Source organism: Macadamia integrifolia, chromosome 5, assembly GCF_013358625.1.
Source record: "Macadamia integrifolia cultivar HAES 741 chromosome 5, SCU_Mint_v3, whole genome shotgun sequence".
Lineage (NCBI taxonomy): Eukaryota > Viridiplantae > Streptophyta > Magnoliopsida > Proteales > Proteaceae > Macadamia > Macadamia integrifolia.
This window is the reverse complement of record NC_056561.1, coordinates 34048947-34062812: the sequence shown is the minus strand read 5'-3', so window position 1 is coordinate 34062812 and position 13866 is coordinate 34048947. Positions and strand designations below refer to the sequence as shown.

Sequence of the window (13866 nt, the reverse complement as noted above, 5' to 3'; positions counted from 1 at the left end):
AAAAAAAATTAAAATTTAAAATTTAAAAATTTAAAAATTTAAAAATTTTGTGTACTAACTTGAAGGTTTCTAATTTAAAATATATGGATTTCAAATCACTATCCATATATTTGGATCTGGTGCTAAATCTTTATTCTGATTTGTTATACAGAGATGTATTCTATTGCTAAAGCCATGGCCTTCAAAGTGTATAGTGACAAATGTTTCCTTGCTCTTATGAGGGTTGACATGGTTGAAAGGCCCTTTCTAACTAAATTTTCAGTGCTGGAGGGGTGTCTACATCCCCTGCACCTTACACTCTTATTAACAGTCACTACCTTGAGATGGTTCCTATGAGTAGTTTTTGGTGGACTCCAATCACAAATTGTAAAGATCTCAAGTGCATTTTGTAAAGAATTCAAAATATGAATTAAAGGAATTACAGTAAGGTTGTTGTAGTCTTATCCCAATTTCATGGGGCTTGACTGTATGGATCTTGTTTTGCCATTCAACCTTTTTTTTTTTTAAAGCCATGGTTGTATGGTAAGGTCACCAGTTTATACACATGGGTTCTCGAGCATCAAAAATGCGTGAAATAAGGGTTGAAAAATAGAAGATAATATACATTAATTTTGCATTTTCTTGATAGTATTTAAATTAATCTTCAGATAATTTTCTTCACCCAATCTGATGTAAAAAAATAAAAAAGTCGTATTATGAAAGTTGATATCATTGTTTTCTGCAATTTCATTTCTAGCCATTATTGTAAGGAAGAAAATTTTGATTACAGAGAAGAAAAGGTCGCAATTATCCATACTTGCATCGATCCATCAATCGAAAAAAAATCCCAGCATCATTCTTCACAGAGCAATTGCAGCCTCACCTGTCCCTCTTCCATTTCTTATCCTCTAACAACTCATTCAATAAAGCTTTGCCTGGACCCAAGTCTTCACTCTGGCGACATGAGCTTTTATCATCACAACAAGTGAAGTCTCCTTCACCATTAAGGTAGAATCTTGAACAGAAAACTGGGAAGAATGAAAGGCCTTACAAAGCTAAAACTATCCTAATTAACCAAGGCTGCATTTTGAAAGCACTAAAGCTCAATTTGCAATGCCACATTGAACTCATCTCATATTAGTTCAAGGGTAATATAAGTGCATAACTTGTTCAACATAAGCTTGGGCAATCATCAATGGCGAGTACTGATGAGGCATCGCCAGTCTCCATATAACTATTAGATCTCAGATGATGATGCTATCGGAAACCAAATCAAATGATTTAATTCAAAAGATAGTCAGCAAACTCTCACCACCTTCCAGAAATGGTTAGAAGAGTAAAGCACAAAAAAAGGTACACAGATTGTTGAATTGCGGATGGCCTGTCCTACAATTGAATCATAAGGTTGCTTTAATTAGCCGCCCGAGAAGGATTTAAACCATAAAACTGCGAATGGAAGTTGGGATTAAGATGTCCACACAGAAAATGGGTCATATTGCCATAGAAACCAATGAGAAAGCATAAAAATGCTAATCAATGTCTGATTAAGACATCCACACAGGAAATTAAGCTTTTAAATCAAAAGGAGCCATGATTATACAACTCACCCATAATAATAAACCAAAAGGAAATAAGTATCAGATCCTTCACATCAGATGATCAAACTAAGAAGGGGGGAACCACAATTCGATCAGACTGGCCTTACCTTAGAGCCTTATGATTCAAGTTGAAACAGGATAAGTCAGGACACCGCATAATGTGGCCATGTAACATAATTGCTGGACTAATAATGATTTCCCAAATTCAGATTCACAGGGTTGCCTATTGACAATGAAAGTACAACTATCTGCCTAAAGCACAAGGAAACAACAAATACCAGCAAGCAGATCAACTGCTCCTTGGGGGCTTGAAAGTTTCTCACCAAGCTTTAAGAGATCTATCATTGTCAGTAAGCTCAAATACAAATCATCACACAGACATCATATAATTTTCTCACCAAACTTCTGGAATCCCATCATTAGCATTCCTAACAATCTTCGAAGCAGACCAAAGCTGAGCACAGTGCCAACAAAACAGATGATAGGCCTCCTATCAATCCAAATCTCTTAACTTGGTCCACCCCAGTACAGTCCTCAAGACATTGCTTAATTCCCCCCAGAAAGCAAATCATTTCTGCAATTCATTCTCACATCCACGTTTTACGTCCATGGATGCAAACTGACACTGTAATTGTTTGATTCTACCTGAACAACTAGGGTCTGGCATCTTGAGTTCAGATTTTCTCCTTCAGGAATTCACAGGTGAATGGGCAAGGACACAGGGTGTTTCTGTAGCTCTATTCCATTTAGCATTCATTGCAACTTGAAAGTGCCACCCCCCACCCTTTCCTAGTATACGTAATTATAATTATGAAACTTGCAAGTTGAAAATGTGGATATTAACCGCATCAACAAAACTGGAAACAAAAGCAGAAACAAGTGTGATTATACCTGATTAATCTCTGGTTCCAGTATATCAATGACCACAAATCAAACAAGATAAAGCAAAAATAATATATTTAACATGAAACTGATCATAACCGGGAAAGGGAATTGAATTCCAGTCCAATACATTCTCCAAACAAGTCTGCCAATCATTTCACTATTTGTAGGATTTACAGGGAAAAAATCGTAATTGTATACCAAACAAAAAGAAAGTATGAGGGGGTTGCAAAATATCAAAACTCATAGCATACAGGGGCTGTAAAATATTAAACCTCATAGCATAATCGTACACCATCTAATGTTAGGATCCCAAAACAAGACCCTCCCTTCCAATATTGGTAACACGCAGAACAGCTTGTGCACTTAAAGGAGAGAGCTTTGACTGGCAAAAGTGCTCCCAAGAACCCATTTCAGAATGTTCAGATTCTACAGTTGGTGCGGAGATGTGGGATTTCTCATATACAGCTTGCAGTTCCAAAAGAAGAGTCCGAGCAGCCTCCCTGGACTCAGGGAGTCTATCACTGAGTTGAGATGCAGCTATTTGGATCAATTTATCAATCCCATAAGCTTTAATTCCTTCACTTCCCTACAGATAACAGGTCCAACAAACAGAAAAATTTAATGGAAAGCATAGGAAACATTCGTAGGCAAGCAAAAATCCAGGAACAAAATAATCAGTATCTACCCCAATAGTCAAAACAAAAACCTCATACGACTTCTTGTATTAATAGCAATGCTTTATTTTGACCTTTCAGCGTTAAGCATGTAAAATTGCAAATATAAAACAATGAGATACTATAAAGAGCACAATTGAAATCTTGATACTACGATTCTTAAGGGCTTCTGTTCCACTTGCCACATGAGGGCACATATTCATATTGACCAACAGTCTTTAATCCATGGGTATAAATTAGAACGTTGGTTGAACAAAACAGATGGTTTGAAATGCCAGAAACTCCCAATAGGATATGTGTAACTTCTTTTAACACAGGAAATTGGATGTCAACTCTCAAGAAGGCTACATTTTATTACTCGGTGAAAATCAACTACTCAAAGCTGATTTTTGGTCCAAAATGTCTACTTAAAAGGGTCAGAGTCAAGCTATGTTGAGATCTGACAAACATAGACTAAGTAATACTAAATTTATGTTGGTTGTCATGTCTATCCTAACAAAAATAAACTAAGGTTTTTGTCATGATGCAATGATTGAGTTATGTGTGTGTGTGTGTGTGTCTCTCTCTCCCCTCAAATTCAAAATCTTTTGAATTTGTTTCTTTTCTTTTCTATTCATTTTTAGACAACCAAATAAAGCCTAAAACAAGAAGAAATAAAAAAGGCTTGCCAAGATTTTCAAAGTGGCTAAACCAAAACCAACTGAATACCATGACTATAATCACTGCAAAAAAATGCCCAAAAGCAATCTGCAAACTTATTAACCAACATATTCAGATTGTAATGAACTCAACGCTAATAAATAAAAGGTTAGGATCGGAAATTCCCGTCATGCTTTCACTAATGGTCGGAGGGAAGGGCCCCAAAATTTCAGGATTGTCATTTATACTGCACAACAGAAAGGAAGCTTCCAACAGATGTTTGGACGAAACATGGGGTGTCTGGTGCTATTGGTCACAGTTAGCAGTTCTCAGAATGTGAAAAGTCACTGAAAACATACTTCCAAAGGAGGAATTCGATGAAGTATTTCTGTCTCCCCAAACCCTAGTAGGCATAAGTGACATAACACAGTTAACAGCATATGGCCCCTGTTATGGCTACATCAGCTAATGATTAGGCTGATCTCACCCCTCCAACATCTGGTATTCAAGTACAGCATCTAGTATTGGCCAAATCACTATCGTACAAGGTTGGAACAAGTACTTGAGCAGTTGAGGAATGCATTTGGAAACCACAGGTTGCTGTGTTGTTGGAAGATTTGAGCAAGATTCAAGGTTGGAGGTATATCATTTTTAACAAAAATTAATTTTTGTAAAAAATAGGATAAATACTTGGTGGTTGGCCTTTAATTTTTCATATGCTATACACCGTAGCCTGGTCTAGAAACTCCACAGAGGCGGAATTTATTTCCAGTTTTAAAAAAAAAAATTTATCTTCTGAAAAAAAAAAATTTATTTTCATGCAACAGTTAAAAAAAAAAAAAGGTTAATACTTAGTGTTCGGAGGCTGATCAAAGGCCTAATGGAATCGTTTTTCTGTCCGGAAAATAATTATTTTCATTTTTTTTATTTTTAAAAAAATTACAGAAAATTCAGAAGAATATGTGGTAAACATTTTTGTTTTGGTTTGAAAATTCTTTAAAATTTATGAAAGTATTATTTCTGTATTTACAACTGTAGATGATTAATGTCCCTTTCCATTATTATTTTTGATAAATTATGGTGTTATTAATTCAAAAAAATTTTAATTTATTTTCAATTAAGAAAAATTATAAGAGTTTAGGTAAAAAATAGGAAATAGTGATATGATTGTTTTAGGAGTTTTAAATGATGTAGAATAACTAAAAATGTATGCATTTTTTTATGCAATAGTGTAAGAATTAAGAAGATTACACAATGGCTGACAATAGAAGTGTAGACATAGCATGAAAGCATGGAATACCTATAGGGAATGATAAGAAGAGCTCACAATGTAAGTATTGTGGCAAGATAACAAATTCAGGCTTGCCACTAGACTGAAGTGGCTTCTACCTGGTGGCTACAGGGATGAGGCCAATTGCTACAGGGTCCCTATTCAGGTACAGAAGGCCATGGCTACCCTCATGACGGGAAGAAGATAGAGGAAGTTTGAAAAACAAAGGGCAAGAGAGGAGCTTGGTGAGACAGCACTAGAGAGTCACCCAGTAGCAGCAGGGGTTGACTCTGATGATTTTGATAGTGATTACATGTCTGTTGATGTGGAGACAGGCAGAGAGGAGACAGATACGGCAGGCTTAGGAAGCTGAGTCGCACATTAGTTGGAGAGGGTTAGGGTTGCAAAGAAGGGAAAAGGAGTTGGTTCCTCTAGCTCTAGAGCAGCTGCACCAGAGGCAGAGGAGTTGCCTTTCAGGAGATCACAGAGTGTGACGGCAGCTCCTCCACCAGTACCAGATAATGATGATAATCTCATTGAGGTCCTTCAGCAAGATCCTGCCATATTTAGGACTCAGTATACCAAACAAAGAAAATATAAGCAAATCTGGTCTGATTGGAAAGGTAAAGTGGGCAATGTCGTTCCAAACTTTTTCTATCACTACATCCCAGATGCCACTGAAAACCCATACTATGAAGGCATGCTTGACACTAAGGGGAAGGCTGGCCCAGGAGTGAAGGGGCTTCCTACATATGAATTGATGAATGTTTATTTTCCACCTAAAAAGAAGGATAAAAGAATGAGCATAGGAGAGTAAAATAATACATAAAAGGGGACATAAGAGAGCTATGAAGTGACTGATGTGTGATGGTTGGACTGGACCCACTAGACTCATCATCAACTTCAAGGTCTATTGTGATGATAAGACTATCTTCCTAAAGTCTGTGGATACATCCAAGGAGAAGAAGGATGCAAAATATATCTACAAGTTGCTAAAAGATGTTGTATAAGAGGTGGGGGTGCAGAACGTTGTCCAAGTGGTGAGAGACAATGGGAGCAACTTTAAGAATGTTGGTGACAGATTGACAACAGCAGGTATCACCTCTTTTGGACACCATGTGCAACCCACCGCATTGACCTCACGCTAAAGAGCATAGGGAAGATATCCATGGTAGCAGGTGCAGTCAAGTGAGCAAGACAAGTGACCACAGTTGTCTAGAACCATGGATATGCTTTACAGCTACTAAGGGAGAAGTGCAGTGGAGATTTGGTGAGTTCTGACATTACTCGATTTGCCACCAACTACATTGCATTGAAGAGCTTTAGGCTGCATTTGGTACCGTTCTATTGGAACAGTTCTAGAGTTTTTTCGTTCTATTGGAACGAAAAAATGGAATAAAGCGTTTGGTGCATCATAGACGAGTTTCCGTTTTTCTGGAACAAAAAGTGAAAAAATAACAATAGAAACTGAAATTGACGGAACAACAAATAGCTGTTCCGTCTTCCAAGTTTTGTTTAAAAAAAAAAAAAGAACTATTTGGGGGAATTTTGGAAAATCATTCCCGATAAAGTTGTCTTCTGCCCTAGCTCTTCATTTTTCACAATTTCGAGCACAAAGAGGAGAGAAGACCTGCGTTTTGAAACCGTTCCAGAAACAGATTCACCAAACACCATTTTTTCGTTTAAAAACGGTGTTTTGACACAGAAACTAAAATGTTCATTTTTAACATGAAACATCGTTTCTAGAACAGAAACGTTACCAAACGCAGCCTTAGAGAGTTGGTTTGAGGTCCATGCTTGCCTAAGAGGATTGGTTCAGTTAGGGGGAGTCAAGTTCACCACAGGGTAGGGTAGCAAAAGCAATCATACCTAGTTGATCAGTTATGGAAGGACCTGAAGAAGGTAATTCTTATACTAGAGCCAGTGGTAAAGATATCGAGGATGGTTGACTCTAAGAAGCCCACCTTGCCACACCAGTACGCAGCCATATAGATGATCAAGGAACACGTGAGAGTAGCAATAACACGTGGTGGTAGGGCATACGAGTACCTGCAAATTGTCGAGGATCGATGGGAGAAGCACTTGATGCATCCATTGAATAAGGCTGGTGAGTTTTATATTTTTATTTTAAGGTACTCAAGTTAATTTATATTCTATTTACATCTTCATAAGCAATTGACAAGTTCTTTATATCATTCCTAGCATATTATCTCAATCCCAAGTACCAATACACGTAAACTTAGGATGGAACAATCACTAATGGAAGTAGTGGAAAATGGGGTGGTGAAGTGGGAGCCAAACCAACTATACAGTCGATGTGCAATACTGAAGTTAGACTTGGTAGTTTGTAAGGTATTCTAAGAATTGTAATTACTCGATTTTGTATTAATGTGAACATTACCAATGTTTGAAAATGAGTATAGATAAAGACCTTCAGGGATACTCTTAGGACTTTTGTGCGTGCAGCCGTAAAGTCGTGTGAAGAAACCACAACTCCTAGTAGGCCCACTGCATTATTTGTGATTTTATCTCAATTCAATTCATATGCATATGTGCCAAGTACAATCACTTAACATGAATTTAATACTCTAATGCATGTGAATGGTGGGTCCTCTAAAGAAGTAATGCACCTAACTTAAGAAAAATAGCAATAAAGGTGCTCTTCCAAACATATTCCACCTCTAGATGCAATCGTAACTGTATTACATTCTCACTCATCCACTGCAAGAGGCGGAACCGATTGGATCACGCATGGCTGGAGCAGTTGGTGGATGTGCATTATAACATGAGACTGAAGATGCAACATATAAGCTTGGGCATGGAGGGTGATAAAGATCCAATCAAGTTTGCCAACATTTTCTAAGTGGAGTCAAATGATGAGGAGAATCCCTTAAATGAGTGGGTGAGGGATCGAGGTGGCCTTGTTATGGATCGGCTTAGGGGTAAGCGCAGATAGCTAGACAGATGGTTACTAATGTCGATGAGTTTATCGCATCTCGAGAGGGGTCGTGTTCATTCACAGACACCACGACCTTTTCAGTCTCATCAATTGGTCGCATTCTAGTGGCCACACTCGCACAATGTCCCCATCTGACGATGATGGTGGTGGTGGTGGTGGTGGTAAATTTGAAGGGATGCACGAGGAGTACCACTAGCAAGAGCCGAAGCCTGAGCCAACCCACTTCACAAGCAAGAGTCCGCTCGATCATGCCACACAGGATGCTGACCATCGTGCAAGCTACATGAGAGGCCAACATTGCCGATTCATACCACCACCTGAGAAGGATGACAACATAGAATCCATAAACATTGATGTTACGAGCTTGACTAATACACTTGGCCTGAGTCAGGAGAAGAGTAATACGCATCGGGTGCAACGTGCACCATCATATGCCAAAGGAGCACCAATTCTAACTATGCTAGGTATGGTGGTTATGGGAAATTTAACTCTTCATCGTCATTACCCTATGAGTATAAGGTTCAATCACACACTGGGTGAGATTTTGTGGACAACATCTTCTCATTCCCAGCTCCCCAACCATACATGCGAATATCAGTTCCACAGGCAGCATCTAGTAGCATTAGCTCTCGATCGAGTTCCACATGGTTCAGAGATCTATACTCTAGGTTAGGGTACCTCTAGTTTGTTGATGATTCCATTTCTAGGACTGTTGTGGAGGACTTCGAGTGCTGTTTCCACCATACTATGACATGGCCAGTTTTTGTGATATAGTTAAGAGGATAATTTCAATCAACAGCAGCAGCAGCAACATTCTAGTGGTTTTGAACCTACACAAAACTTGATGTGGTACAGGGACTCTAGGATGGGCATAGGGGTAACTTGCTTGGATTCTTGACTCCTACATCTTTGACTCTTTGTGATGAACCAGGTGTGATGTATAATATATAAAATGGTTTCTGATTTTGTCTATTCATTCCTATTGCATATTTAAGTTGTTTAACTAAATTACATGTGTTCTAGTACTAAACTTTGTGTGGAATAAGTCACATTAGAAAATGTATAAAGCATATACTACCAAACTAGGCTCCAAAGTCAAACTACCATTTTGGATTTGATTTTTTAAAATCTAAGGGTTCCACTCAGCCTAAAATAGGGTTTCCTAGAAGTTTCAGAACCTAATTTCGCCATTTGGACCTCGAAACCTTTCACCAAAACTTCCTATTGAAATTGTACAAATTTTGACCTTGATTTCGAGCCTCAAAACAGAAATCTTGAACCTTGCTATCATAAGCCCAAGGAGCCAAATCTAGCAGCTTAACATCTTTCATAAGTGAAGAAAGGCGATATAGACTAGCAAGATAAGAAAGATGATCATGTAAATGTAATAGTTACTAACCCCCAAACCCCATTTCTGCTGATACCACATTGCATCTGGTTTTGTTCTTCTAGAAATGAAATATATTAAGCAAACTAACCTCTATGCCCCCTCACCCCCCCCCAAAAAAAAAAGAGGAAATAACCCTTTGAAATTTAAATGTTACTATTCATGTCATTTCAAAACCATAAACAATGACAACTAGAAGCCTAGAACTGGATATAATCAAGTTCAACAGTAAATGATGATATAGTAATCAAAATTCAAACATTCCTCTCTATCAAAATTAATTAATGTGGAAGCCTTATTAATCAAATAAAGTAGAAAGAGCGGGTTATACCAGCCTTGGTACACTTCGACAAATGCATATTGATGCCTTTGCTCGTATTCGAGGATTCTTGTGCTTAAGATATGGTTGCAACTTCGGCAACAACAGAGTGGGGGAAACCCAAGTAGTCATTGCTACCAAAGCCCTCTCAGCAGCATCACAAACAAATCTTTTATCTTGTGAAGACTTAAGAAGAAGCTGAACAAGCTGAACCAGAACAAAAGTATTTGCAATACTGCTTTGGTAAAACACAAAACAACAAAATAGCAAAGGGTATTTGAAAATGAAAATCATAACCTACCAGAGGATCAAATGAATCAATTATAGAATCACTGTAAGCATTAAAAATGTCTTCAGATGTCATAATTGCAGTTTTACACACAGCACTTCTTGGATTCTTCAAGGATTTCACAATTGATGAGATCACATTGTCCCTGTTCATGATGGCATTCCATGGTAAGTTTCAAAAAGATAATGAGGAATTTAGCCCACAAGTTTAAATAAATGTCAAATAAAAATGATATGCACAATATAAAATATAAACAAATTGTTTGCTGCCGTTTCACCTAAATGCTCAACCTGCTAGGGGAGGTCAGCATCAATGTATACATTAACACTCCCCCGCATGTGCAGACCAATATCGCTTGGTCCTTGCACTTGAAATTCACGCAGCATTTCTTCATGTGGCACCGAGGGAGAAGAAGTGTCGGCCCTTACCCAGTTTTGTATACCATACCGTTTCACCTTATATCGAACTGTTAGGGAAGGGCAGCCTCAATGTATACATTAACACAAAGAACTAAGTCACTCATCTTCAAGCTTAGGCATATGTCCACAGCCAATGTTCGAACGAGAAATTTCGCCAGTATTACCAAAATATTTCGATTCTCAGGAAATCAAAATAAAATGATAGTTGACATATAAGTTGCGATGTTTAAAATTTTTGAAAACATTCAGTTTAGTCGGGGAAGGGAAATGGGTTAAAACCCGAAAATTTTGAGACTTGGTCCACAAGTGCATCCTGAAGATTCGTCATAGTATCAAAATAGGACAATATGGTGATTACAGAACCCTATGAAACTTCACATACACCCCCTCATGCATATGTGTAAAAGAAAAGGAGCAAATAAAGCATACATTCTTAATAGTTCTCTCAACCAAATCATGTAAGCAGTTTCTAACCAACACTCACAACATGTCAAGCATTGCCTCCTTGTGAAATATTGATAACCGGCGAACATTATTCAATGCCTCACAGACCGAAACCCAATCTTTGGAGTCTAGTCCTGACAACAGCGTCTAAACAAGAGGCAATAAAACAAAATGTGACCCATAAGTATCAGAGCATCAAAGAAATCATCAACAAGAACACCTTTGACACACTCAAGAAATTAGCAACAAATGAAAGAAAAGGAAGAGCAACTTATACCTTGAGCATGGTATCCACATCTTCTAGATCATTCAGGTTTTCAGATTCTATATACTCCACTTCTGGCACACCTACTTCTGTTCCAGTATTCACAAATTCACCTTCATTACTTCGAGTTGAGGCCAATGAAACAGGATCTTTCCTCTGACATTTGTCAAGATTTTCATTGCACTTCTCAATATAAGCATTTGGAAAGGCCCCCACACTATCTCTGAGGACGTTTCCTGACATCCCTGTTGAGTGTATCAGTCTGAAACAGAAAAGAAACAATCCAACACTTAATTATGCTAGAAAAAAGACTTCCAAATCAATAGATATCTATATGAGTAAATGCAAAAAGGTTAAAAGGTGTTTGTACAAGACTAAGATTTTATGTCTAGCATTGGGAAATTAAATTTCATTGTGCAATTTCTGTACTCATGGATCTAGTTTCGATATCGATATCAATATCAATTCCAAAGCGTCTCCCGGTACAACCCCAAGATTTCTGTTCAGGCTTCCCTATCAAGAGTTCTCAATAGAGTCAACAGGCACCGCTACTTGCCAGTGATATAGTGACTCAGCAGCAGTCTACAAATGGATCTTCTGATGACTGCAATGAGTAAATTGTACTTTATCCAGAGTCTATGCATTTCACCTTACCAACCAACTAATTACGACCCAAATCACTACCAATCAACTCACAACTTCATGATAACAAAGTCAACATGAGGCCTTTCTTCTTCTTATTCCTATAAAAGTTGATTTAACACATTATTCTAAATGTTGCTGTCCGTCAATATATAGCTCAGTCCCTAGGAAAAGATGAAATATGCCATATAAATACACAGAACTGTGCCGAGGGGGTCAGAGTTCATTGATTTGGATCAAATTGCCCCACCTAAGTCCTTTTCCAACTTTCTTCTATTAGTGCATTCTACTAATATATACAATGATCCAACCTGGAACTAATTTCCCCTTGGATTCTTAAAGCCTAGTTCCCGTTTCCACAACCTTGACCTAATTACCCTACTTAACCATAATTAGACCCCTTCCAAGTAGCAACATCGATCTTGTTTCAATTTAAATTCCGGTCCCCTTAGGTGAAAAAAATCAACATAAAAAACAATTAGCCAGTATTTTTTCCACTATAAACCATTTCATCTATGAAAAGTTCCTAATCTGTCCTTTCCCACAAATTCTTCTTCCTCTAAATTGACTAGCATCCCAAACCCCCAAGTTTCAGAAATTATCAGTTATCATGCCTTTAGCCTGCATAAGCACTGCTCATTGGAAGACCCAAATCTATTCCATCTAAACCAAGTTTCCTAAGAGAATAAAATATGACATGATAATGCACTGAAACATTGATAAGGTTTGTAGTTTGCCGGCTTCACCTCTCCTTTCTATGCCCAAGGTTGTGTGTTCAAGACTAATTATTTTACTGTCACTCCACCAAAAGTTTGTAAGCCACTGAACCAAAATGAGATAATAAGACACAAATCAAATACCAACTGATATGACCCATTTACACAATAAGGTCATAAGACAAGAGACCAACATGACATTACATTGGCACAACCTGTGGCAATTTGACCCAAACAGAATCCATTTATTAACAGCTCATGTTAGGAAGGCTTCGATGCTTCATTTCTGTCAAATACCCTGCTGCTATTTGACTCCTAAGAGATTTTTTCAGTTCCAAATTGGCTTTCTTAACAAGGGTGCAACTGACACAGGTTGGTAGAGACCGTAGAGTTAGGTTTCCAATTTGGGGAGTGTAGATACCGAACCAAGTAAGTTAGAGAACAAGAAGTACCCAACATTCTGGTATTTCTGAACTTCAAGAAACAATAACAGATAATAGTGAAGTTCACTATATTTTGACCACCGTTAAGGGTTTCAACAGCACCCTAGAGTTACATTCCTAGGCTGAGTATACTCATACTGTCACGATGATGAGTTAGCCAAACTCCATGCACAGTGCAAATAAAGAAGAATAGGAAAATGAAATTGCATTGCCCAATATGTTATCTTCCCTTGACCTTCGCTTGTCACTACTTAACAATAAGATCCAAAGAAATCATCAAATGCAGCAAAATATACAATTACAAAAATGTAAATGACATCGACCCTTGTGAAAGCATCTAACAGACTACATGCCTTATCTGGTCTTAAAAAACAATGGAGATAAGCTTTTTTTTACTCCTTTCTTTGGGATGGAGGGGGGTTGGGGTGAACAAACACCAAAAACAGAGGATTGGGGAGTATTCAAACACCCATCCCTGTCTTCCTACCACTGGAGTGTTTTGACAGATAAGTGTTACAGAATAACAAGAGCAGCACCGTTCCTGAAGACGGCCATTGTGCCCTTGATTCTAGCTGCCCACCAACTTTGCTCAGGGAAATTCACAGGCAAAAACTGTTTTAGAAGCTAAAAACGTGCAGTTACAATATATTAAGAGGCCAATGGTCGAACACAGGAAGAATTGCAACAATTATACAGTCAATAAAATCCAATAAATAAAAAACCCTCTAGGGCTCCCACGAAATGGAACAAACTTGTCGATGGGTAAGACAAACGGAGATCTCACAGGAAAATAGAAGCCAGAACTCACAATCGTCATTTTTCATAAATACCAATAATAATCTATTAACAAAGAAGAAAAAAAGAAACGAAGATCTCCCAAAGAAAATAGAATCTCCACCTCACAATCTTCTCTATTCAGGACACCAACCCCCCACACC

General features: G+C 38.0%; 1 protein-coding gene across 1 annotated transcript in view; it reads right to left on the bottom strand.

Moving 5' to 3' along the window:
• Nucleotides 1–2517: 2517 nt before the first annotated feature.
• The window catches only part of LOC122080139, an 11889-nt gene continuing 540 nt past the window's right edge, over nt 2518–13866 (bottom strand). The window contains exons 2-6 of the mRNA XM_042647039.1: nt 11140–11389; nt 10903–11009; nt 10012–10144; nt 9723–9917; nt 2518–3048 (exon numbers count right to left, since the gene is read on the bottom strand). Of these exons, the coding sequence (XP_042502973.1) occupies nt 2764–3048; nt 9723–9917; nt 10012–10144; nt 10903–11009; nt 11140–11370 (951 nt within the window). The 5' untranslated portion in view covers nt 11371–11389 and the 3' untranslated portion in view covers nt 2518–2763. The remainder of the gene's footprint in view (nt 3049–9722; nt 9918–10011; nt 10145–10902; nt 11010–11139; nt 11390–13866) is intronic.